Below are 22,269 nucleotides of genomic sequence, written 5' to 3' on the forward strand. Positions count from 1 at the left end.
GATACAAGACTACATATACGGAAAGATGGCTACGAAGATAGATTTCAACGCCCTGAAGGCGCGGACCATGGGGTCTGGGGCCGATGAGGAAGCTGTGACAGTCGATACAAGAGGATTGATTTCGAAAGTGCTTGCTCGATACTCTGGGAAATGGTAAGAGCTAGGTGTTTTTCCTATCCTGAGATCCAATTATTAACCTACTTGTTGTTGTAAACAGGACGGTCCTACGAGAAATGATTCAAAATGCCGCCGATGCCTCTGCAACGAAAGTAACCATCAAGTTTGAGACCCTTCCATCGACCACTATACCGTCGCCTTCATCAAATGATTCCACCGCACATCTGAAACATACCATCACCAACCACACTCTTCGACGTGTTTTGATCTCAAATAACGGCGCTCCATTCAGTGAAAAGGATTGGGCAAGATTGAAGCGAATTGCAGACGGAAATCCAGATGAAACGAAGATCGGCGCATTTGGTGTGGGATTTTATAGTGTTTTCGATGATTGCGAGGAGCCCTTTGTGTCTTCTGGTAGCCAAGCCATGGCCTTCTACTGGAAGGGGAATGCGTTGTTTACCCGCCGACTAGACCTCGGCGAAGTCGCAAGTCAAGACACGACTTTTGTTTTGGACTACCGCAATGATTCCTCCCCGGTTCCATCGTTGTTGCAGCTCTGTCAATTTTTGTCGAGCAGTTTGACGTTTGTCTCATTGCAAGAGATTGAACTTTGGTTGGATGATTGGAAACTTCTAGAGCTATCGAAAAAGACAGCTCCTAGTGTCGATGTACCGATTCCGAGAGACATTGACACTAAGACTGCAGAAGGTTTGATGAAAATTGTCACAGTCACCCGAGAAATTGCGCAGGTTGACGCTTCATGGATGCGAATTGTGGAATGGAATCCCAACGCAAGCATGTTCCGCCTTGACAATCTTCGGGATACCACCAGTTCACTGAAGAGTTTCTTCTCTAAGTTCACGCAGGCCACACCTGAGAAACCATCCAATGGCCAGAGCCCAGAACCTGAGAGCCAGGAAGACTCGGGCAGCATGAATACTATGCTCTCAGCATCGGTCTTTTTGCATATCAACACGGCATCGCTCGTACCATCGATCAGTAGAGACCTGAGCAAAGAATTGGAACGAGCCACACGAAAACCTCCACCCAAGAAGGCAACCATCGCAATTCTGACTCCGTCTTACGATGCAAACATGGCGACTGGAGCGTCCTCATCGCAGTCAGAGGTTCTTTCATCAATCTTACCCTCAAAAGGTGGAAGAGTCTTTATTGGTTTCCCAACGCAGCAGACGACTGGCTTGAATGCCCATGTCTCTGCTCCATCTGTCATTCCTACCGTGGAGCGAGAGAGCATAGATTTAAACACTCGTTACATCAGCAAATGGAATCTCGAGATGTTGCGGGCAGTTGGTATTGTTTGTCGAATCGCTTGGTCCGCAGAGATGGCTACAATTAAATCGAAACTCGCATCCAGAGTTGGACCATCGCGCTCATCCAAAATTCGGAAAAAAGACATTGTGGATGTACTACCAGAGGCTATTCATACTGCAAACCAATTTGTATTCCGTGAATCTACCCCATCTTCTGTTTTAGGACAGACAATCGAAGATGCATTCTGGATGTGCAATAAGAATGCCTCTATCGAGGTGCTGTCTACCTGCGGAGTCATCCCCAGCCATCAGACGCGCATCGCACCCAAAGATCTCAGCTTCATGGACTCAATTCCTGCTTTGCCTGAAGAGTTTGTGCAGGGCTGTAAAGACTTTGTCAAAAGGCTTACAGATTTCGGGTTGGTCACGGATATCACAGTATCAGACATCAAGCGCGAGTTAGAGTCTAATACTTTGCGATCCAATCAAGTCCTTGAGTTCATTTCATGGCTTGGCCGTAAAGCAGTCGCTGGCCAACTTGATGGGTCTTCGGTCCAAAGTTTACTACGCGTAGCAGTTGCAAACGACGAGGACAAAGAGGGGGTTCCAACTCGTTTAATTATCTTTGCGGACATCAGCACTTTTTTGAACCCTCAGCGCATTCCAGCGGAAATGCCCGTACCACCCAACGTGATACCTTTCAAGTTTACCAAGTCTTTGGGCAAGCATGAAATGGAGGCACTTGGCTGGGTCGAGCTGCAAATCGTTCCTTGGCTTAGATGGATCGTCAGCAACTGCGGAAACCGCAATATTTTCTCGAAAGATCAAGATATCACGCAGTCGGCAGCTTTTTCGGGCCAGATATTGCCCGTTTTGTCAAAACAGTGGGAAATTATAAGTCAATCTTCAAAGCAAAGTGTTATCGCAATGCTCCAACCCCAGACTGTGATCCCCACGAAATTCGGAATGAAGCAGCCTGTACAGACATATTTTGCTTCCGTGCGCCTTTTTGACGACCTGCCTGTGGTTCATGGCCTGAATGGTGTCAAAGAGAAAATCTTGGTCCAACTTGGAGTTCGCAAAACCGTGGAGCTTGGTGTGATCTTTGATCGTCTGATCAATACCCCAACCTCTACTGACGTGAAAGGTCCTACGTCCAGGAAATGGAATCATGTTGATCTCATCCGATACCTCGCCTCTGTACAAGAGGACATCCCAACCAACGATATCCAGAGACTCAAGGGGACGAGCATTTGTACTGCCGAAAGTGGAAGCGGGACTGATGGCAAACGGTACAAAATTTCCGAGCTTTATGAGCCGAAGGATGCACTCCGAGCTCTCGGGCTACCGATTATTGAGTGGCCGGGCATTTATAACAACAGCAGCAATGAGGGTAAATTCCTCACGATGATGGGACTTCAGAGTTACCCATCAGCCGGTGAACTGGTAATGCTCATGTCAGCTGGGAGCAAGGAGAAAGACAGTCGATCAAGCAAGGCTCTGTCATATTTCCTCGTCGAATATTACACAAATGGGTATGCTTCGTTTGATATAAGTGCGGTGACAGTACCATTCCTTCCCATTGAAGGATCTGATGGCTTAAGCGCCCCGAAGAAGTGCTTTACCGATGAAGGGGCAGCCTTGTTTGGTTTCAAGCTGCTCAAAAAGAGTCTGCACCCCCATGCCTCCAGACTGGGAGTCAAGCCTCATCCTCCCATGACGGACTGTCTACAGATTCTCGAGAAGCAGCCCCCGACCACCCAGAGGGATGCGCGGATTGTGTTTAAATACCTGGCCGGCAGACTATCCGATCTGAAACAGCAGGATATAAACCGTATTAGCCAAGCTCCTATCATCCCAATCCCCATCCGCGATCAATCAGAAAAGGGAGTCAAACACCGGCTTGTTGCCCCTAGGGTGTGCTATCTTGGAGATGGAGAAGACTACAGGGAGATATTTGACTTTGTCAATTTCGGCCAGGAGGCGAATCTCTTCCTGATGGCCATCGGCTCAAAACGAGAACCAAGCAAGATTGAGATTGCACGCATGCTGGTCAAAGAGCCCGCTCGCATATCTGCTTCATTCCAAAGTTCGGAGAAATACCTCATGCTTCTTAGGACTCTCGCGGAGCAACTCCCGGTGCTGAAGAAGGATAAGGATCTTTTCGTTGAGATGCGGAGAGCGAAATTCCTTCTCGCCAGTCGAGACATCCCGCCCACTGCGTCAAACCATGGTAGCAAAGAAAAGCCATATGTGAAGGAATTCCACGATGAGGAAGACAGTATGGACATCAAAGAATGGAGTCTCGCCTCAGCCAGGGATATTGTCGTGGTAGACGATTTCCAGAGTTTCAACCTCTTCAAAGAACACATCTTTGCCGCCCCGCAAGAAGAGACATTGGAGGACTTTTACGCTGCTCTTGGGGCTATATCTTTAAGCAGTCTTGTTGAACAACAAACCCGGTTTGGCAGCATCGCCCTCGATCAGACCCATGCATACAAACTAGAGAAGTTGATCTTAGAACGTGCGCGGCTTTTCTTGCACGATCAGCCTGCAGACTCTGTTTTACATGGGGCCCGATGGTTGGAGAATTCTTTCAAAGTCCAGGTTGTGACCTCGATCAGTCTTACGAGATCGCTGAAGGGGCGCCGGGTGTCACACACACAGAAGCGAAATGCAATTGTTGCACAACAGACGGCGGGCTTGGTTTTGTGCATATGCCCTGATCGATACGACCTATATGAGATCAGCCAGTCCTTGGCGCATTTGATTTTGAAGCGACCGAAGCTGCACTCAATCCTCACATTGGAAATGCTGTTGAAGACCGAGCTCTTAGAACTCCGGGCTCGAGGCTACAACGTGGAACGTATTCTAAGGCAAAAAGCCCAAGAAGCTCGAGTCGCGGAAGATAAGCGCCAAAGACAGGTCGAGGAAGAGAGGCGTATCTTGCAGGAGAGAGAAGCTGCCTGGGCGGCGGGTCAAGCCCAGCGTGACTCTCAGCAGGCTGAGGAAGAGAGGGCCGAAGCACAGGCGCAGAATTCGATGCCTGGCGTTTTCCCCGAGTCGCCGAAAAACAAGAGCTCAGAAGAAGCACATGCCGTCCCCCCAGAGCCAGTGCCAATGCCGCCGCGGCCCAAAGGAAGCATGTTTGTAAATCTGGCAAAACGGTTTAACTTGAGTGGTGGAAAGTCTGGCTCGGACTCTAGCACTGAAGAACAATCCCGGTCTCTGCTTCCCGAGTCTTCCACGCCTCCGCCGCCGCCTTACTCCCCTAATGACCCCCAGACCCAGGGGAAACGCCCAGAGCAATCCGTTAATTCCAATTCACCGCACCGATTGAACTCCGAGCTGCTCTCCGCCGTCCAAGCGTGCCGACCTCACGGATCCTCCGACGTGTACAGTCGCCCAGAGACAAATCAAATTCAAGAAAGCAAGTCTTACTGTGACGAACGCCCAAGTCATGACCTGGAATTCGTTGCCACGCTCCCTAGCAGTGGCATGAACGTCCTCTTCACGAAGTCAGTCACCGAACGATCTGCCTTCCTCGCGAAAAATCGCGTAGGATTCAACCTCTTTGCTTCGATCCTCCTTGATTGTGGCACGATATTCTCCGTGCGGGCTGACAGCCTGTCCATCTTCTATGACCCGGGCGGCAAGACGATCGCATTCAACCGCGCGGGCAGTATTTTCTGCAACTACTTCTACTTCCAGTCTTTACAGGAGCAGGAGCTACTCAAGAGCGCCAGTCCAGATCGCACTGATGCTATTGTATATTGGTGGGTGATTCTGTGCCATGAGCTGGCACACAACTTGGTCGGGGACCACAGTTCTGCGCATAGTTACTACACAGAGGGCTTTGTGGCTCAGTATTTCCCCAAGGTTGCTGTTAAGCTCGCTTCGCTCCGGGTGTCAGCCCCAGCCCCAGCCCCAGCTCCTCAATCTGGATAGTCTTGATGTTTTGCCTTGTTGAATACCCTCTAGCGACCACTTTCGGATTTAAAGTGCTTTGGTTTTTCTAGATATTTTTTTTTTTTTTTGCGAATGTAAGAGTCCTTTCAATGATATTTCCCATAAAAAGAAATTTTAATAAAAGACATGTATCCATGATCTACCGATTGGCACGCTAGTGGTTATTGCTATGGAGTAGGGCCGCAGCTTGACAGGTACCATGCACTCTTGAGTCATACATTCCTCGTTCTCTATAGTCCTTTCCTAGCTCTTTCTGGCTAGCGTTATCTGACACTTCATTGATTTACAGGTGAGATGAGACAACCCAATAATAATGTTCATCTATAGGTTCTAAGTTCGAGGCTATATATGCCTCGGTCTTCAAGGAGTCTATAATAAGTACAGTGTGATACATTACAATCATGCTTCTCACCGACATTTTTACTATTGAATGACTTCAACTTAAATAATCTAGATCTATTCTCTTAAAAAGTACTCCGTAGTCCAATATCAAAAATACCTCTCATTGCCACATCGGTGAAAGTTCCGTCGGTACCCGCTTTTGATCTTTTTCTCTCGCCAACCTTAAATTTTCCCTGCGTCAACGACAATGCATTGTTAGCTTGCATCTTGCATGGACATTGGACTTCGAAAGATATACTTATAAAGATATCTTTTTTTATCTTCTCCATTGGGGCATGATCTGAGCTGCTACTCTCCAATCTCACTCCATCAGATAAGCGGCGAACTCTCCCGAGGTCTGGGTTTCAAGGCTAAGAATCGAAGATCCTGCTATGCAGATGAGCCTTGATCACTTTGGTTTTTTTTGATTTCCAAGTTCATTACGGGTGTGGAATTCTCCGACCAATCGAGCCGAATATAAACCCCACCATCAGATCCAAACATCAACATGGTACCAATGCTAGGTGATTGGGATGCCCCAGATAAGGAAAACACAGTGCCACAACTTGACCCTAGCTCTTCGACTAAGAGCGTTCTGTATGTTGATGCCTATGACTCATTCTCCTACAATGTTGTCGCCATGCTGGAGGAGACACTGGGGGTCAAGGTCACAGTCATGACCATCGACTCAGAATGGCCAGATTCCAATATGAACGAGTTCCTCCAGCACTATGAAGCTGTCGTTCTTGGGCCAGGACCAGGAGATCCCAACGTGCCTACTGATATCGGCATCATGAGAGACATTTGGAACCTCCATGACTCAGATCTCCTTCCTGTTTTTGGTATCTGTCTGGGCTTTCAAAGTCTTTGCCTTCATAACGGCGTGCCTATCGAGCGGCTCCCGTACCCCATTCATGGTCAGATTCACAAGATCTCCACGTCAGCGAAGGATATCTTTGAACATATACCGGAGGTAGAGGTGACGCTTTACCACTCACTCTATGCCAACTCCGCTTCTTCAAAATCCACCGATTTAGAATACTTGGCATGGTTGTCTCTAAATGATCGCTCGAAGACACAGATACCCATGGCAGTTCGCCATCTCAAGAAGCCATTCTGGGGTGTTCAGTTCCACCCGGAGTCCTGCAAATCTGAAATCAATGCCTGCCAGGCACTTCTCCGAAATTGGTGGAGGATGGCTCTTGGATACAACAAGATTGTTGGGCGCGGGGGATATTGTTCCCTGCCTAGCACAGTCATCAGCCCCCTAACAGCCCCCAGTCCATTCCCTGATGCTGCCTATGAAATGCTCAACTGGAGCCAGTCGACTTCGAAAATTTCGACTTACCGGTCCCTTAACCGGTCTGACTTGACCGCAGAGGATATAAGTGAACTTTTCAACAAACCAGGTTCGCCGGCAGTCCTCTTCCAATCCAATGGCCAATACAACATCGCTTCGGTGCCGAGTCCTGGCTCATGGCGGTTTGAATACAATGTTGAGACACATAAACTTCGATTGCTTCAGCTGGATGGCGACTGCAAAGAGGTTGAAAGTTATGTTACCGTTGCTCAATTGTGGGACGCCTTAAGGTATTTGATGGAAATGAAGAAAGTTGATTCAGGGAACTCTCAGGTGCCATTCTGGGGTGGCTTCCTGGGTTATCTCTCCTACGAACTGGGTCTCACTTGTCTTCCCCACCCAGGCCATGCGCAGGCTTCTGAGTCACCAAGGCCCTCCAGCACCGGGGAATCTTCATCTGATCCCTCCTTTGCGGATCCACCAGATGTCAGCCTTCTCTGGTGTGAAAGAAGTGTCGTGGTTGACAATACTACTGGCGCCGTTGTCATTCAATCCACTCGCGGTGATGATGCGGGTTGGCTTGATGAGACCCTGCAGCAGCTGCAAGACTTCTCGGACAACGGTAATGATACATCTGTGGACCGGGGCTTGGATTCAATTCTCCGGGAAAGCAAAATTCAGTTCCCCGAGGAAAAGGAGTACAAACGGCAAATCGGGTCATGCCAAGCGGAGCTGGAAGCCGGTGAATCTTATGAGCTATGTCTAACCTCTGAGACGACCATCACCCTGCCAGTTCCAGAAGTGGAGTCGGATCGTTTGATGTTCCCCTGGAAGCTGTACAAGCGACTCAAAACATACAACCCCGCTGCATTCAGCGCCTTTGCAGATTTGGGAGATACGAAGATTGCGAGCAGCAGTCCAGAGTGTTTCCTCAACTGGGACCGTGAGTCAACAGTGGAGATGAAGCCAATGAAAGGCACAGTCCGAAAGTCCCCAGGCATGACCATGGAGAAGGCCTGTGAGATCCTCGGCTCCACGAAAGAGATGGCCGAGAACCTGATGATCGCGGATTTGATCCGGCACGATCTGTACGGCATCTGCGGATCAGGTGGCGTCCATGTTGAGAAATTGCTCGAGGTCGCAGATTACGGCCGAGTTTACTCAATGATCACTCATATCAAGGGCAAGATCCGCCCCAACCACCCTGGATTCGCTGTGCGACATATGTCTCAGCTGAATACCCCCAACATGTCCGTCCACGGCCTGACTACCCTCCAGCGGTGCCTCCCACCGGGTTCCATGACTGGTGCGCCCAAGGAACGTTCTTGCATGCATCTTCGTACGATCGAAAATCGCAAGCGTAGCATTTACTCCGGTGTAATGGGTTTCCTGGACCTTGGCGGCGGTGGAAGCTTCTCGGTTTTGATCCGCTCGGCATTCACTTGTTACGGTGGTCGAGATTACACCGAGAATAAGCAGCAGACCTGGCGAATTGGCGCCGGGGGTGCTATTACCACACTCAGCACAGCGGAGGGCGAATGGGATGAGATGTTGACCAAACTACGTGTAGTTTGCAACGTCTTCACGCCGCTTGATGCAGACGAGAAATAGAGTATGACCTCTTAGCTACTCGATGCAATTTTGGTTATCGGTCATTGATCATTATGACAGTTGTGCTTTGTCGCATCATGATCCACGCGTTTCCTTGCTTTCAACATTCGGATCCATGCGTTGGGATAGAGATTCGATTCAACATACAGCGTTGGCGTTTCGGTTGGCTTTTTGATATTCTCCTGTATTTTGTCTACAATCTTTGTCAAAACATCATAGAAATTAGAAATGTAAATATTCACCACTCTTTCAACTGATTATTTCCATCGTCATCATCTATGTCAAGATGCAAACAAAACAAACATCATTTTCTCCGCAGCTTCAGCTTCAGCTTCCGAGCTGCATCTTTCCTTTGACCCTATTTCGCAATTTTCAAAAATAAAAGCTTGCTGCGAGCTTAGATAGACCGAAGTTCACTCGGTCTATCATTCCAAAATCGCAAATGGCGAGTCAAGATGCCTCAATGGAGGAGATCCTCTGGCGGTCTCCCCCGCACGTCCAGATGATGGGGGGTTTCCTTCATTCCAACAACAGTGAGTTGCACGTTTTACCATACCTGGACCTGTAGTTTTCTGATCAATTAGTCCTGTTTTACTTTGCCGAATCCCCTTTCTTTGATTCGACCTCCAACAACGCCTCGCTAGCCATCCAAGCCAACTACAACGATGCCTTCCGTCATTTCGTCGAGACGCGCGAAGCATTCGAAGCCCGACTGAAAACAATGCAGGGTCTGGAGTTCATAGTGTCATATGACCCCCTCCAAGCAGCCGCACAGACAGACAATCGCTTCGCCCACGAGCCGTCCAACATCTGGGTGATCCGCAAACAGAACCGGCGGAAAAGGAGCGGCATGGACGACGAAGTGACCGTGATATCTACGTACTTCATTGTCGGCGACTGCATTTACATGGCTCCTTCAGTTGCGGGTGTAGTGGGCAACCGAATTGTATGTATTCTCTCGTACCTTACCAACCGCTTCGAGACAAGTATACTAATGAATGATTTTCCCACAGCTATCAGCTGTCACATCCCTAACCCAGCTCATGAAATCCGCCGCGACATTACCAACATTTACCGCCTCCCATGGACACACATACTTGCCACCCGGAGTCCGCAGCAAAGAAACTGCCGGAACCACCAGCCAAGCCTCCCAGAGCAAAGAAGCAACACCCATGCCAGATGTATCCTTCCCAATCACCGAATCTTCCCAATCAACCAGTAAATCAAGCCTGGGCGGATCTACCACAAGCTCAAGCTTCCAAGATACGCGCAGTCTGGCCGAATCATTCAGCCTGCTCACGCGCTACGGCGACGAATTCATGGACGAAAGCCCTCTCGTCGGCGAACCAGGCTCGTTCATCCTATCACGGACTGGCGGCGAGGCTGCCGGCTCGGCTGCTAAAGCTGCGCCGAAAATAGCTGCTAATGCGGTGGCGACTGGTACGCCTTCTGCGCTGCCTGCTAGGGCTTCGACGCCGCAGGTCCGCGTCGAGACCCCTGGTAAGGCTTCCGAGAAAAGTAATTCCCCGCCTAGCTCTGCTGGTGATAAGGCGAAGAGGAAGAAGAGCCGGATTGTCAGCTGAGTTGCTTTCTTGATACCCTTTTTTTGTTGCATCTCTGGGCGTTTGGGGTTTTGGGCATCGCATTTACGGGGACTACACTGTTGGTATCTAGGAGCTGGCTATTAGCTGAGTTTTACATATATCTTGGCATGATGCTGAGTTCTGATTTATTATACCATAGAGTATCTAAACACTGTAGCTCGTGCTCGTCTTTGGATTCTTGGCACTGCTGCCGTGCTTCATAATGAGAGCCCCCACCATATGCTGATCTGGACGTTGTGATGATATCGCCTTGTCACACTGCTAGTAGAGTGTCCGTTTCATGTCCAGGACTTGCTTCACAAAACCAAGAGCGTATTCGAAACGTCTTCCATGAGGCACAAAGCTCTGCGGGTTGTTGTAGACGGCAGTGGGATCAGTGTAAAAGCAGCCGTGGCGCAATCTACTAGCATATTCGAACCACTCCAGGACATTTGTGTGGTGAGAGATGGGATTAATTCGGCTGCTATAAAACCAGCAAGTTAGTATCCGAATGATCTGTCAGGAATGGTTGAGTGCCCACGACCGCTCTAAATCACTCCATAAGAGTGATCACCCTTAGGCTAGAAGACATGAAGGGAGAGTATCAGAATCTTCGATTTTACTGGGAGAATCCTCAGCTCCAAGCTCGGATTTATCAGCTCTAGGCCCTGTAGTCTCCGGTGATTGTGCACCTGAGTCCTCGAGCCGGTTAGCCCAGCTCTTTCTTCGGAAAATAACCGGCAACATCCTGCAAAAGCAGGTACTTTTTTCTTTTCATTTGCCGGAGTACTTGGGTTGGTTCAAGGATTGCTGCCGGTGCAACTGTAGCTTGTGCTGTGGCCAGAGGAATCATTCTCAGACAATATAAGGTCGGGACTCTTTTTATTTGTTAGATTCTCCTTCTACAAGTAGAGTCACGAAGTCGTACATACCATGTTTTTGTCCCGGGTGGACCGATAGAAGGAAATTATAAACTTGGGCCATGGTTTTGAGGTCCGGGAATGTGACCTGGAATAATGGTTTCTTATTAGCATGTGTATTTGAGTGATTGCATTGTCTTGTTACCTTTGAGGCTGGAGATTCGGCACATCAAGGGCAGGCTCTAGATGACCAAGAGCCAGATTCGTATGACTCTCTAGGCCACAAGATGGAGGGTGTGGGTTGGTCGGTATAACCGCAAAGGCCCCTTCCCTAGCACCGAGGCCCGATACCACCAAAGAGGAACATGCAGAAGATTTAAAGGGAAGTTTTCCACTGGCAGTATCCGAGATGCAGCAATAAGAAAGAATAACTGTTTATTGTAGCATCCCATGCTTGCTGCCTAGTTTGCCAGGCCTTGCCTAGCTATTTAGGTAGCTTTCTGCTTGTTTGTAGAGTAAGCAAGAAAGTTATTAACAGGAATTAACAGTGATGAGTTAAATACTACCGTGAACCTCCTTGTATAGCTTCATGCTAACAAAAAGAGATCTGGCTCACTACAAGCAAGCAGGCAATGCCTTACTGTCCGAATGCAACAATATAAATTTCGAAAGGGGAAACAGAGATGCGCATTAAGAAGAACGTTTTCTAGAAAACTGAACTAACAGGATGTTCTGATCCATGAGACTAATAATTAGCGCTACCTAGTAGTTGGTTGGTTAAGTATAGACATCACTGACCTCCAACCAACAATGCATATATATATAACCACGAATAATATAATCAAATTTGCACCATCTAGTCACATACCCTGTCATATCTTTGTGAATGCCCACATAGCTCATATGGTTTTTTCATCCAAAGTTTCATATATGTCAACTCGATGCAATCCACGTTCTCTTTCTACTGCTCCTATATTAGCAACCCAATAGCATGGGCAACGGTATTACCCCCCAACAGTTTGGAACATAAAATGTCACTCTAATTGCGATGTTAGCCGCTGTTGGAAACTTGCGCCACGTTGGGTGCTCGAGTCATCTATAACATACCCCTCTATACAGTAGCTCTTTCTCCCTTCTTTTCTCTTCCTATTTTTCACACACAGGAACCACAGCCTTTTTTCTTCTCTTGGATTTCGCTCTGATTTACAAGCCTCAGATCCAGTGCAATACTCACACCCGCTATACAAACTTCTTAAGATACTTCAGATCTGGTCTATATCAAAAGTTTGAAAGAACAAAAGAAAAACCCCGAACATCCTGCTTCTTCTGCATTCTTCAAGGTTATCACGCTATTATGGAAAGTGCACATCTGCCTATCATCAGTCCCGAACTAGCTGATCATGTTGAAGAATCTAGGGAGGCCGACGTTGTAAAGGCTGGACTCAGGTAAGCAACTTTTTCAAGTTTCCTTGTCTATTAGCGAACTATATCGTTTCAAACAGGCTACTAGCTGTTGCTGACCTCAGTCATATAGTGTTGTCCACATCAAAGCCTTGAGCCCAGACTACCAACTTGACCTCGAAGCCCTGGTCACGCCTCAGCTAAGTTGTGAGATAAGAGAATTTGTCTTCTCTTGTGATCTTGACAGTATCCTTCTGGGCGAATTTGCACTTCCATCAGTGGAACAACAAGCTCTTTTGCTGCTGGACGGACTCAAAAAGCATTTGGAAAACAACCAAAGTGTAAGAATCTGGCTTTTTTTTTTATCCACAGCACTGTGAAGTTGACTAACACCAATCTCCAGAAGAAGACACAACAGCTTTGCATATTTGTTGCGTACGACCTCGGTGCATTGGTCTTAAAGAATGTAAAGTAATATCCGGCTCAACAGCTATCAGGTTCATTACAGGCTATCTCCATTGCGTATCTCGAGCAGGTCAACTGGTCTGGTATCATCGACACCGCAGTACAGTTTGTATGTCAATAGCATCCCTTTCAGTTAATCTTGGAGGCACAAAGTCTGATTTGCGCTATAGGTATTCTGGGAGAGCTTTCACCGAAGACAGAATGTGTAGGCTCTTGATAGTCAGCTCTGGGATCTTCTCAAATCTCGTTCAAACTACAGGTCGTGGGTTAAACTCCCGACGTTGAAGTCTGTACGAGCCCTGGCAGATGCATCGGAAATTGTGACTAGACTGTTTCTTCAGTCCAGAGTCACTTTGTACACACCAACTATCAGTATTCTCTCCGCTGAAAATGGAGTTGGAGTAGGTTATACTCAAGCTTGAGCTGGGGCTTTTTAAAGCTCTGATTTACCCAGAGAAACAGCTAACACTTTCTTTCAGGTATTTGATGATTTTACCTCAACACTAGGTGTGCCGACAGAGACTTGTGTTCGGTCTCCTTTGGTTTATGATCCATGTCTTTTCCGCAACCGGCTCATTTGCCATGCAGTCAAGAGTGAGATCTCCTATTCAATTATGATATTGTTTCCAACTTGTTCTAATGTATGGATTCAACAGCTGGATATTTGGGCCGCATGTGGACCACACTACAGCAAACGATAACATCTATGGCCCTACCTCATCAACAGATGAAATCGATCCAGGTATTTCAGTATTGTTCGGTTCTATGCAGCGAGCCATATAAAAGATGGAAAATGGCAAATGGACTGCAGATGCTATGCTTGGAGGGTCAGTATCAAGACGAGTGTACAGAATTGACCGAAGAGGTCTTTTTGTCGTGGAAGTCTGACCTTTCCATTCACGGAAATGACGAGATACCTGGTCTGTTCTTCGCATTTCCCCCGGGATTTCTCTCGGGCTTTTCTATGACTCAGATGGTATCTTCGATGATACTGCAGGACCTCGCAACTTCTGACCTCTCTATCACCGAAGACACAGCTGCAATCCACGGGAATATTCTGAATCGGCGAGGATGGATCCAGAAAGATCTCCACAACCTCCATCTTCTGTCGTACTTGAGAAGGGGCCGTATTCTTGTGTTGCAAAATATTGACAACTGTGATCGCGCTAGCAGAAGGGCCCTTTGGGGGCTTATTGGGAGGCTCGAAAGTGCATCAGAAGAGAAGCTGAGGATTGTGGTGTCTTACAAGCGCGGCTCCATCGTTCGAGATGAGCTAATTGGCATGGAGAGTATATGCCAGTCCTTTTCATCCAACGAAAGGCCTGTCTACGAGCGCAACCTTTCAGATAGCGACTACATTGAGTTCCTCATGGAACGCCTCTGCGTCTCCAATAATGGCAGGCAGCGGATCTCCACAAATCTAGAAAGACTTGTCGCCATGAGCCAAGACAACTTGAGTTCAATAGTCAAGCTGCTCCAGTCTCATACCGGCTGGCCCGATGAAGAATCACCGGTTGCTTTGTCCAAATTTGGCGACCTGCTCAGCGATATCTCACCAACAGCCTGTCCCGCAAAAGTACTTGATTCCATTCTAAGATCTGTCGATAACCAGCCTGCACTTTGTTGGATTTTGCACTGGATTCGCCATGGGCATCGGCCTTTGGCCGGCCGGGAGGCTGGATCACTTCTATATTACCACGAAAACAGTACTCAGGCGATCACAGACTTACCATCGATGACACAAGTGGATTATCATCTAAACCAGCTCCATAGCTGGCTTCCAGCTGTGGTGAGCTTCAAAGAAGACCGGCTTTATATCCACGATCATGTCCAAGGGATTCTAAGGCAGGGTCCAAATTATATCTGGAATGAGTCCGATATAGTAATATATGAGACTATGGTAAGCTTTCTCGTCTTACATCTCACACATGAAACGATCCGCGCCCAGATTGAAAGTGCCTTTTGTACGTATCTTAGCTACTACCTTGCTGCAAAGGATAACATCTTTCCTCAGATCATCGGGAATAGCGATGGTTTCCTCTTTTATGCCGTCCAGGCTTTCCCTTACCATTTGACAAGAAGCCATCAAGCCATACAATCACTGGACTCAGCCCTCATTCTTCCAGATGGTAATCTCACCCCATGGGCTCATATGTTTTGGTCCATGAGCAATCCCTTTTCAAGGCCTCTGCCAAAAGCAGTCACATGTGCATATGACTTGCTTCGACACCAAGAAGGACTTGATCAAGACTCCCGAGAGATACTAGAGAAGATCGGAGGACGCATCTCAGGCACAAAGAAATGTGAACCTATGGTTGAGCTGCTGCATTCTTTACAGGCCGGCGATGAGACCGCTGCTTTGGGCTATGTCCACAATATTATATCTGACGCCAGCCAGCAAATATTTGAAGATTCCGACACAACCGAAACAGATGACAATCTGTCTTGGATGCCAGTCATTTTATGGAAAGCCACCTGGCTTAACATGCCTCGTCTTGTCGGTGTTCTTCTAGAAAACAAGACACCAGTCGATATCCCAGACAGCAACACATCTCGTTTCCCCTCTCCATTGTACCTGGCATCCTATCTTGGGCACATCCACATTGTTCGTGTCTTGCTACAGCACGGCGCAGACAGTGGGGTTCTCCGCGAAGACAAGTAAGGGTTGTGCTGGGTAGCAGCTGCTAAAGGACATGGTGATGATGTGCGCGCTTTGGTGGAGATCAATCGTGAGTTGCTAGATATGCCAGCACCGCAGACCCCTCTCTACGCTGCCTCTTTCTATGGCTGCTGGAAAGCTGTGGAGACTCTCATCAGCCTGAAAGCGACTCTCGATATACATGACAGAGAGCTCAACTGGACACCACTGCTTACCGCGGCATCATTCGGTCACTTACGCACGGTTCAAATGCTCTTGGAGGCCAAAGCAGATCCCAACGAAATCTGTGGTAAAAAGACCCTAGTCACTCCCTTGTGCTATGCTGCGACACGAGGAGCCAGCATTGGCCGTGTGCAAGCCCTTCTTAACAATGGGGCAGATCCCAACCTCATGTCATTGACGGATCCGTTAGGCTGGATGATCTCAACGTCGTCAATTCCAAGCCAGAAAAAAATTGCGATCTTGGATATCCTTGCCAATAATTCCCCCTCGCTCAATATTGACGGCAGGTCTTGTTATGGGGGAAGAACAGCCCTAATGGAGGCCGTCGAAAAAGGGGAGCGAGATATGGTTGAATGGCTTCTCAATCATCGAGCAAGCGTGATGGCAATTGACAAGCTTGGGGAGACAGCACTGTTTCCTGCCGTGCGAGAAGCTCACATCGACATACTACGCGAGCTTTTGAAGCAAGAGCGACCGTTGCATACCATCAATGGGAAGGGGGAAGGGTTGCTCCAACTGGCTGGCAAAGATACCGAGCTGGTTAACATATTGCTTGATGCAGGTGCCTTTGTTGAGGGAAATGATGACCTCCCGCGCGTTTTCACAATTGTGGATGGGGGAGGAAAGGTCGAGGAGATTGACGATGCCGATCTGGATGGATATTCAGATACTTCCTCTGACAGTTCTCTAATTGGGCTTGATTTCTCGGATGCCCCGGAATTCAATACATGGTCATGGTCTAGATGATCACTGACTTTTGTATTTTCTTTCTTCTTGGGTTTTATTTTATGTCCAGATTTTATATAGTACAGCAGTTGTTAGTTCATCCTTGTCACTAAATTGACATCTCAAAGGTGATATGACACACCATTCAACCAATTCCTTATATTCTCTAGTATCTTCTCAAAAGAAGTCGAGGCGTGTACGTACGTACATGTTTAGGTGGTCGGAATCTAAATAAAGCCAGCTTTTTAGGTATGTATGCAGCTAAGTACCCATCGTACACAAGCCCTATTCAATCCAAATTCTTGTTCTAAATTGGGCTGGACTATCGTAAAGAACCCATTGGGCTCTGATATATAGCATATATAGAGGTATTTGTAAAATGTTATAAAAGTACGAAGAGCAAAGTTGGAGACCTTTTATACTTCGCTATCTCTTATCGGAGTGGGGGGCAATTTGGGTACCTGTTTCGTCCCTTCATCTCGAGCAACCTCTCTTCAGTCTCTGACTAAAAACTCTTTCAAGATCTCTTGTTTCTTTGTACACTGAGACTCCAATTATATATCAACATGGCATACCCGGAGACCAAATCAGCCGTTGTCTGTGTATTGTGAGTCATACCCCTTACCGCCACCCCTCTCAAGACTACAACACCACATCGTCTAATATGGCGTGTGTGACCTTAAAACCCAGACGTTTCATATATCCCCTGTTTCCTTGTAACACTGAACTAACGAATCCCCTCGGGTCTCCAGCTGCGGCTCCGTCCCAGGTAACAGCCCAGTACACATGGAAGCGGCCCGAACCCTCGCCGAAGAGTTCCACAAACACAATGTGCAACTAGTCTACGGCGGCGGCACAACGGGCCTGATGGGCGAATTAGCGCGCACACTGGTCGCACTCTCAGGCCCGAAAGCCGTACACGGCATCATCCCACGCGCACTAGTTAAAATCGCAACCGTCAGCGGCATGCGCGGGCAACAGGAAGGCCGGGCTGCTACCGAAGCACCTGGCAAAGCCGCTGAGCGGGTTATTGATGCTGATGATGTTGATGGAATTCCGGAGTCCGAGTACGGCGTCACGACCATCGTCGCCGATATGCATACGCGTAAGCGTATGATGGCGGAGAAGGTCCTTGAGGGTGGACCTGGGTCTGGGTTTGTTTCGCTGGCTGGTGGGTTTGGAACTATTGAGGAGGTTATGGAGATGACGACGTGGAACCAGTTGGGGATTCATCATGTTGGTGTTGTGTTGTTGAATATCAATGGGTACTGGGATGGGTTGTTGGCTTGGGTGCGCAATGCTGTGAAGGAGGGATATATCAGTGCTAGCAATGGGGGGATTCTTGCCGAGGCCAAGGAGGTTTCTGAGGTCTGGCCGAAGTTGCTGGCTTATCAAGTCAGTAATGGGCGGATGCAGTTGAACTGGGGAGAAGAGTGAATTTGCTCTGCTTGATCATCAAACAAATGGGGCATTTGGATATAGATGTCGCCGTGTTTATTTCGGGTTTGTTTCGGGGGTTTTCTTGGGTTTCGGTGATGGAAAACTTCAGTGGGCATATCAACATACACAAGTAGATTACTTCGTTAGAAGGGGCTTATGAATTGATGATTGAATAACTTAGATAATTGGACGCAAACACAAGACAAAGCATAATCAGGATTTCATGTCTATGCGAATCATTAAACCAAATCAAACAATTATGAATCAACCTCCATGGACTCGGCCTCCGCACCAGCGGATTCACGCTGCTCCAACACCTCAAGCAGCGCAGCCGTGTCCTGGCCCTCATACAGCTTGAAGCTCTCCTTCTTGCCATTAGTCACGCCGACAACACCAACAGAGGTATTGTCCACTGTAAGCTCCTTATCCTGAGACAGCGTCTCCTTTAGCGCGCTCAACCCATGCTGGATCAGCTCATCGCGACTGCAGTCTTCGAACTTGTCGAGATTTCGCTCCAAATACGTACGCGCCATCTGCGAGCGGGCTCCGATGGCACAAGCAACCATCTCGTGTGTCAGCCCGGAGGGTTGGAACTCAAACAGATGGGGGCCAGCCTCGTCAACACCGGCAACCAACAGACCCACACCGTACGGCCGTTTCCCGTAGTGCTGGGTGTTGGTCTGCGCGCGGTCGCCGATCTGGGCAACGATTCGGTCCAGGGGAATGGGCCGGCCGTAGGTCATCTTCGATCCGAGGGACTGCTGCTTCATGAAGTTTGAGAGGACGCGAGCGTCTGATGCAAGGCCGGCGATGGCGATCGCCATGTGCGAGTCGATCTCGATGATCTTCTTCTGGTACGAGGAGAGCTCTTCGGCGTTGCGCTAGGGGGTATTCAAATGTTAGCTTTGACGGTTTGATCTGTTCGTTTTCTGTTGTAGGTCTGCGAACCTTGAGTCCAACCAGCACGGCATGTGTCTTATTCACCAATCCCACGACGACGGATCCTTGCTTCACTGCTTCCTGTGCATATTCCACTTGAAATATCCGACCCTGTGGAGAGCTGGTATCCTTCGAGTTAGCATCTGATGAATCCGAGGAAGGTCGGGGACCTGGTCTTACAAGGTGACGGCATCGTTGTCGTAATTGTTTCTGAACATCGTAGCGGAAAGGGTTGAATGGATATCAAAGCAAACAGAGAAAGTGGATTATTGTTGATAAATAAAGATTCAGGAACAGCGACTCAAGAATCCGAGGGATAATCCGGTGATGGAGGGAGAATGGGGGAGCTGGAGCAGGCAGTAAAGTGACGCGGTGTGAAGCATGAGCTGTTGGTGCCTGAGGCCATAAATATCCAGTGACCTTCAGGCGCCAACGTCACTCATTCTCGAGCTCATCTCCAGCTTATCGCTGTACAGAACTTCTTTGATATCCTGCACTCGGCCAATGGGGCATTACTTTTTGATCTGCTCTTGATATTTTCTCCTGGTTTCACCCAGTCCAACAACTCCTACCCCTCCCACCTTTAGTCTCATTGAACGGGCTTCGGCGTCTCCGCAATCATGGCCGCTGGACTCAAGACCATCATCGCGCTCTCCTTTGTACGCTCCTATTCCATGTTTGCCTGGCTTCTAAATATTTTCTAATATCTGACCAGGTTCTCGCAATTGGCTTCCTCCTCGTTATTCTCTCTTCCGCGTTATGGCACCGATACTGGCCGCTGCTGGTGGTCGGCATCTACGTTGTTGCGCCGCTTCCCAACTGGATCTGCCAACGATGCGCAAACCCAGATGATTTCATGGACAGTTCGAGCAATTCCGCGATGGACTTTGGACGGTTCATGACCGGATTTTTGGTTCTTACTGGTATCGGTACGTCGTTGGTTCCGTCAACAATACCCCCTCTTGTGGGACAAATCATTCCTCGATTGATCGGCTCTTAATGTCTAGACTACAATGTGTCTATATTAATTGGCTCATCATTGCGCTGTTGATCAATATTCAACTGACCTCTTTCCTAGCACTTCCTATCGTCCTCGCCCACAGCGGCGCAATCGAGATCCCAGCGATGATCATGTCGATTTTCGGAGGCCTATTGATCTATGGCACCATTATTAGCTTCTCAATGTTCTTCCAGGAACAGGAAGAGTTCTGATCGCCCAGACTGGATGAGGCGCGGGGTTGCCAAGGACTAAACCTATACTGTAGCCCAGTTGGCCTCGCGGCATCAGGCCTTGTTCATGATGATTTCTGTTTTCCTACTGTTTCTTTTGATTTCAGCGTATGATTGATATGCTTTGTATGAGTGATTTGGTGCGGGGTGTGCCTCACTTTAAATGGCGATGGCTCCAACACCTGGCTGTGCTACTCTAGGTGTACTATAACCCAATGGATATAGAAAATTCTTCTGGAAATTGAGGAATGTAGATCTACCTAGCTCCTAGAAACATTCACAAATTCTTCCCTTTTAAACTGAGTTATTTGGTTTGATCTATGAAATGGTCCACGTGACCGCGCGCGGACTCGGCGCGTCTGTAGAGATTTGGAGATAGCAGCAGATCAGTTTAGAAACAACACAACTATACAAAATTTTATCACTATGCTGAACACATGAAACGTCTTTCCGGGATTCAGATTACAAGATGAATGTCTGGACAGGATCCATTCCTCTCAGCTTGGACTCCAAGTTAGAAGGTAAACCACACGCGTATCGCATCTTATTCTTCACTGACCACTTTACAAGGGATTCGGCTGGTCGATCCGAATTCCTACTGGCAGTCCGAGTTATCAAAAGAGTCCCGGCTTAATCTCCGCAGCTTCGTCAATCCAGCACTCATCCCACTGCATGCACGAGCCGGTCCCAACCTCGAGCTACACACATCCCATGCGGGAACATCAAAATGGCTTCAGAGGAAGCTAACAGGCGCCCTCTGGTTAAGTGAAGAAGACTCAACACTCCAGCAATCACTACAATGCCCAGTCGGTCTGCTGGTCAGCGTCGAAGGCAACACTAAATCAGGCAACGCAACCCCAACAAGCCTATTAGTCTACGGCGTGCTATCCAGCGCAGCATCATGCACACGTCCACCCACCCCGCCACATTCATCCCCCTCCGAGATTCCAGGTCACAGAAATACACCACAACGTGCTCCCTACGAACTCAGAATCTACGCCGCACCACTATCAACTTCACGACTCACCCAGGCCCAGGCCTACCCATCTCCACCACCATCCAACCCAGATCAACCTATCACCAACCCGCGCTGCGCAGAGTTCCTCCCAGACATAAGCTCTCCCAGCCCCAAACGCAAAAGAGTAGCAACACTCTTCGAAGTAGCCGCGCAGCACCACCGCCGCGTCCGCCAGCGAGGCGGCGAAGCCGTCTCACAACTAATGGCACCTTCACGACCTCTCTCCTCATCACAGAACCTGCAGACGCTACGCATTAAGCGCGAGCCTGAAGAAGACGGCCCCTCTCTCCTATCTCTCGACCGGATCGTCTCGCACCGTTCCCGATCCGTCTCTATCGGGGCAGGCCTACATCGACCAGGTAGCATGCGCGGCCGCGCAACGCCAGCCCTCAACGTCGATCCGCAAAAACGTGCTCCAACCCCGAACCCGTTCTTGGATTCTGGTCTGCGCCGTGGACCACAGATGTCGCAAGGCCAGGGCCCGTCATCTCTTTCGTTCTCCGAGGAGAAACCGGTGTCTACGCCAGGCTCACCGGCTAAGGATCCGGATGCTGTGATTGCAGAGAATAAGAATCTCATCACGCGCACGATCTTGACCTGTATGCGTCTGTACGGGTTCCACCGTGCCACTCCGAATATGCGCTCTGCGTCCATGAGCAAGCCGCCAGGCGGTGCTGGTGCGGAGCCCGAGCCTGATGTTTCGGGTATGACGCCGGCGCCGGAAGCTTTACGTGCTGAAACGCCGGCGCCGGGTACCACTTCGGATGATGACGAGTTCAAGGCTATGTACCATGCAACGTATAAAGCTGCTGCTTTTGCGCTTCGGAGGTTTTTGAAGCAGACGCCGGGGCTAGCGCCTTCGGTCTTGGAGAAGGAGAAAGCTATGACTTGTATTGATGAATTACTGAGGTTGTTCTGCGAGGATCACTGAAAGGGTTGATTGCAATGTGGGTAACGGTGATTTTTACGATTTTATGAATGCATATCTGGGCTTTGGCGTTCAAGGGGCGCCTTATGGCCTTCTTTTCTCTATGCATAGTTGCAATGATACTCTTCTTGATAATGTTTAACCCT

The 22,269-nt window shown here is 48.7% G+C and overlaps 10 protein-coding genes across 10 annotated transcripts; 9 read left to right on the plus strand and 1 right to left on the minus strand.

Moving 5' to 3' along the window:
- Positions 1–25: 25 nt before the first annotated feature.
- On the plus strand, positions 26–5,339 carry N7517_007448 (histidine kinase-like ATPase domain-containing protein; the record flags this gene model as incomplete). Its single annotated transcript, XM_056725178.1, has 2 exons — positions 26–153; positions 218–5,339. The coding sequence occupies 2 exons, from the start codon at positions 26–28 to the stop codon at positions 5,337–5,339; spliced, it is 5,250 nt and encodes a 1,749-aa protein (XP_056581428.1).
- Positions 5,340–6,249: 910 nt separating this feature from the next.
- Positions 6,250–8,652, plus strand: pabA (aminodeoxychorismate synthase pabA; the record flags this gene model as incomplete). Its single annotated transcript, XM_056725179.1, has 1 exon — positions 6,250–8,652. One exon carries the CDS (start codon positions 6,250–6,252, stop codon positions 8,650–8,652), a length of 2,403 nt encoding a protein of 800 aa, XP_056581429.1.
- A 442-nt stretch (positions 8,653–9,094) lies between these two features.
- Positions 9,095–10,235, plus strand: med6 (mediator complex subunit MED6; the record flags this gene model as incomplete). Its single annotated transcript, XM_056725180.1, has 3 exons — positions 9,095–9,185; positions 9,237–9,598; positions 9,666–10,235. The coding sequence occupies 3 exons, from the start codon at positions 9,095–9,097 to the stop codon at positions 10,233–10,235; spliced, it is 1,023 nt and encodes a 340-aa protein (XP_056581430.1).
- A 2,214-nt stretch (positions 10,236–12,449) lies between these two features.
- N7517_007451 (uncharacterized protein) lies at positions 12,450–13,170 on the plus strand (the record flags this gene model as incomplete). Its single annotated transcript, XM_056725181.1, has 5 exons — positions 12,450–12,541; positions 12,630–12,837; positions 12,900–12,962; positions 13,005–13,070; positions 13,132–13,170. 5 exons carry the CDS (start codon positions 12,450–12,452, stop codon positions 13,168–13,170), a joined length of 468 nt encoding a protein of 155 aa, XP_056581431.1.
- A 584-nt stretch (positions 13,171–13,754) lies between these two features.
- N7517_007452 (uncharacterized protein) lies at positions 13,755–15,623 on the plus strand (the record flags this gene model as incomplete). Its single annotated transcript, XM_056725182.1, has 1 exon — positions 13,755–15,623. The coding sequence occupies one exon, from the start codon at positions 13,755–13,757 to the stop codon at positions 15,621–15,623; it is 1,869 nt and encodes a 622-aa protein (XP_056581432.1).
- Positions 15,624–15,704: 81 nt separating this feature from the next.
- On the plus strand, positions 15,705–16,589 carry N7517_007453 (ankyrin repeat domain-containing protein; the record flags this gene model as incomplete). The annotated part of the gene is made up of 1 exon (XM_056725183.1): positions 15,705–16,589. One exon carries the CDS (start codon positions 15,705–15,707, stop codon positions 16,587–16,589), a length of 885 nt encoding a protein of 294 aa, XP_056581433.1.
- A 765-nt stretch (positions 16,590–17,354) lies between these two features.
- On the plus strand, positions 17,355–18,005 carry N7517_007454 (LOG family protein; the record flags this gene model as incomplete). The annotated part of the gene is made up of 1 exon (XM_056725184.1): positions 17,355–18,005. The coding sequence occupies one exon, from the start codon at positions 17,355–17,357 to the stop codon at positions 18,003–18,005; it is 651 nt and encodes a 216-aa protein (XP_056581434.1).
- A 260-nt stretch (positions 18,006–18,265) lies between these two features.
- pre5 (proteasome core particle subunit alpha 6) lies at positions 18,266–19,165 on the minus strand (the record flags this gene model as incomplete). The annotated part of the gene is made up of 3 exons (XM_056725185.1): positions 18,266–18,889; positions 18,957–19,068; positions 19,128–19,165. 3 exons carry the CDS (start codon positions 19,163–19,165, stop codon positions 18,266–18,268), a joined length of 774 nt encoding a protein of 257 aa, XP_056581435.1.
- A 402-nt stretch (positions 19,166–19,567) lies between these two features.
- Positions 19,568–20,159, plus strand: N7517_007456 (Vps55 family protein; the record flags this gene model as incomplete). The annotated part of the gene is made up of 3 exons (XM_056725186.1): positions 19,568–19,606; positions 19,663–19,876; positions 20,026–20,159. The coding sequence occupies 3 exons, from the start codon at positions 19,568–19,570 to the stop codon at positions 20,157–20,159; spliced, it is 387 nt and encodes a 128-aa protein (XP_056581436.1).
- Positions 20,160–20,646: 487 nt separating this feature from the next.
- N7517_007457 (uncharacterized protein) lies at positions 20,647–22,126 on the plus strand (the record flags this gene model as incomplete). The annotated part of the gene is made up of 2 exons (XM_056725187.1): positions 20,647–20,698; positions 20,748–22,126. 2 exons carry the CDS (start codon positions 20,647–20,649, stop codon positions 22,124–22,126), a joined length of 1,431 nt encoding a protein of 476 aa, XP_056581437.1.
- Positions 22,127–22,269: the final 143 nt, after the last annotated feature.

This window comes from Penicillium concentricum, assembly GCF_028827145.1.
Source record: "Penicillium concentricum strain IBT 3081 chromosome Unknown utg000002l_segment0_segment0, whole genome shotgun sequence".
Taxonomy (NCBI): Eukaryota; Fungi; Ascomycota; class Eurotiomycetes; order Eurotiales; family Aspergillaceae; genus Penicillium; species Penicillium concentricum.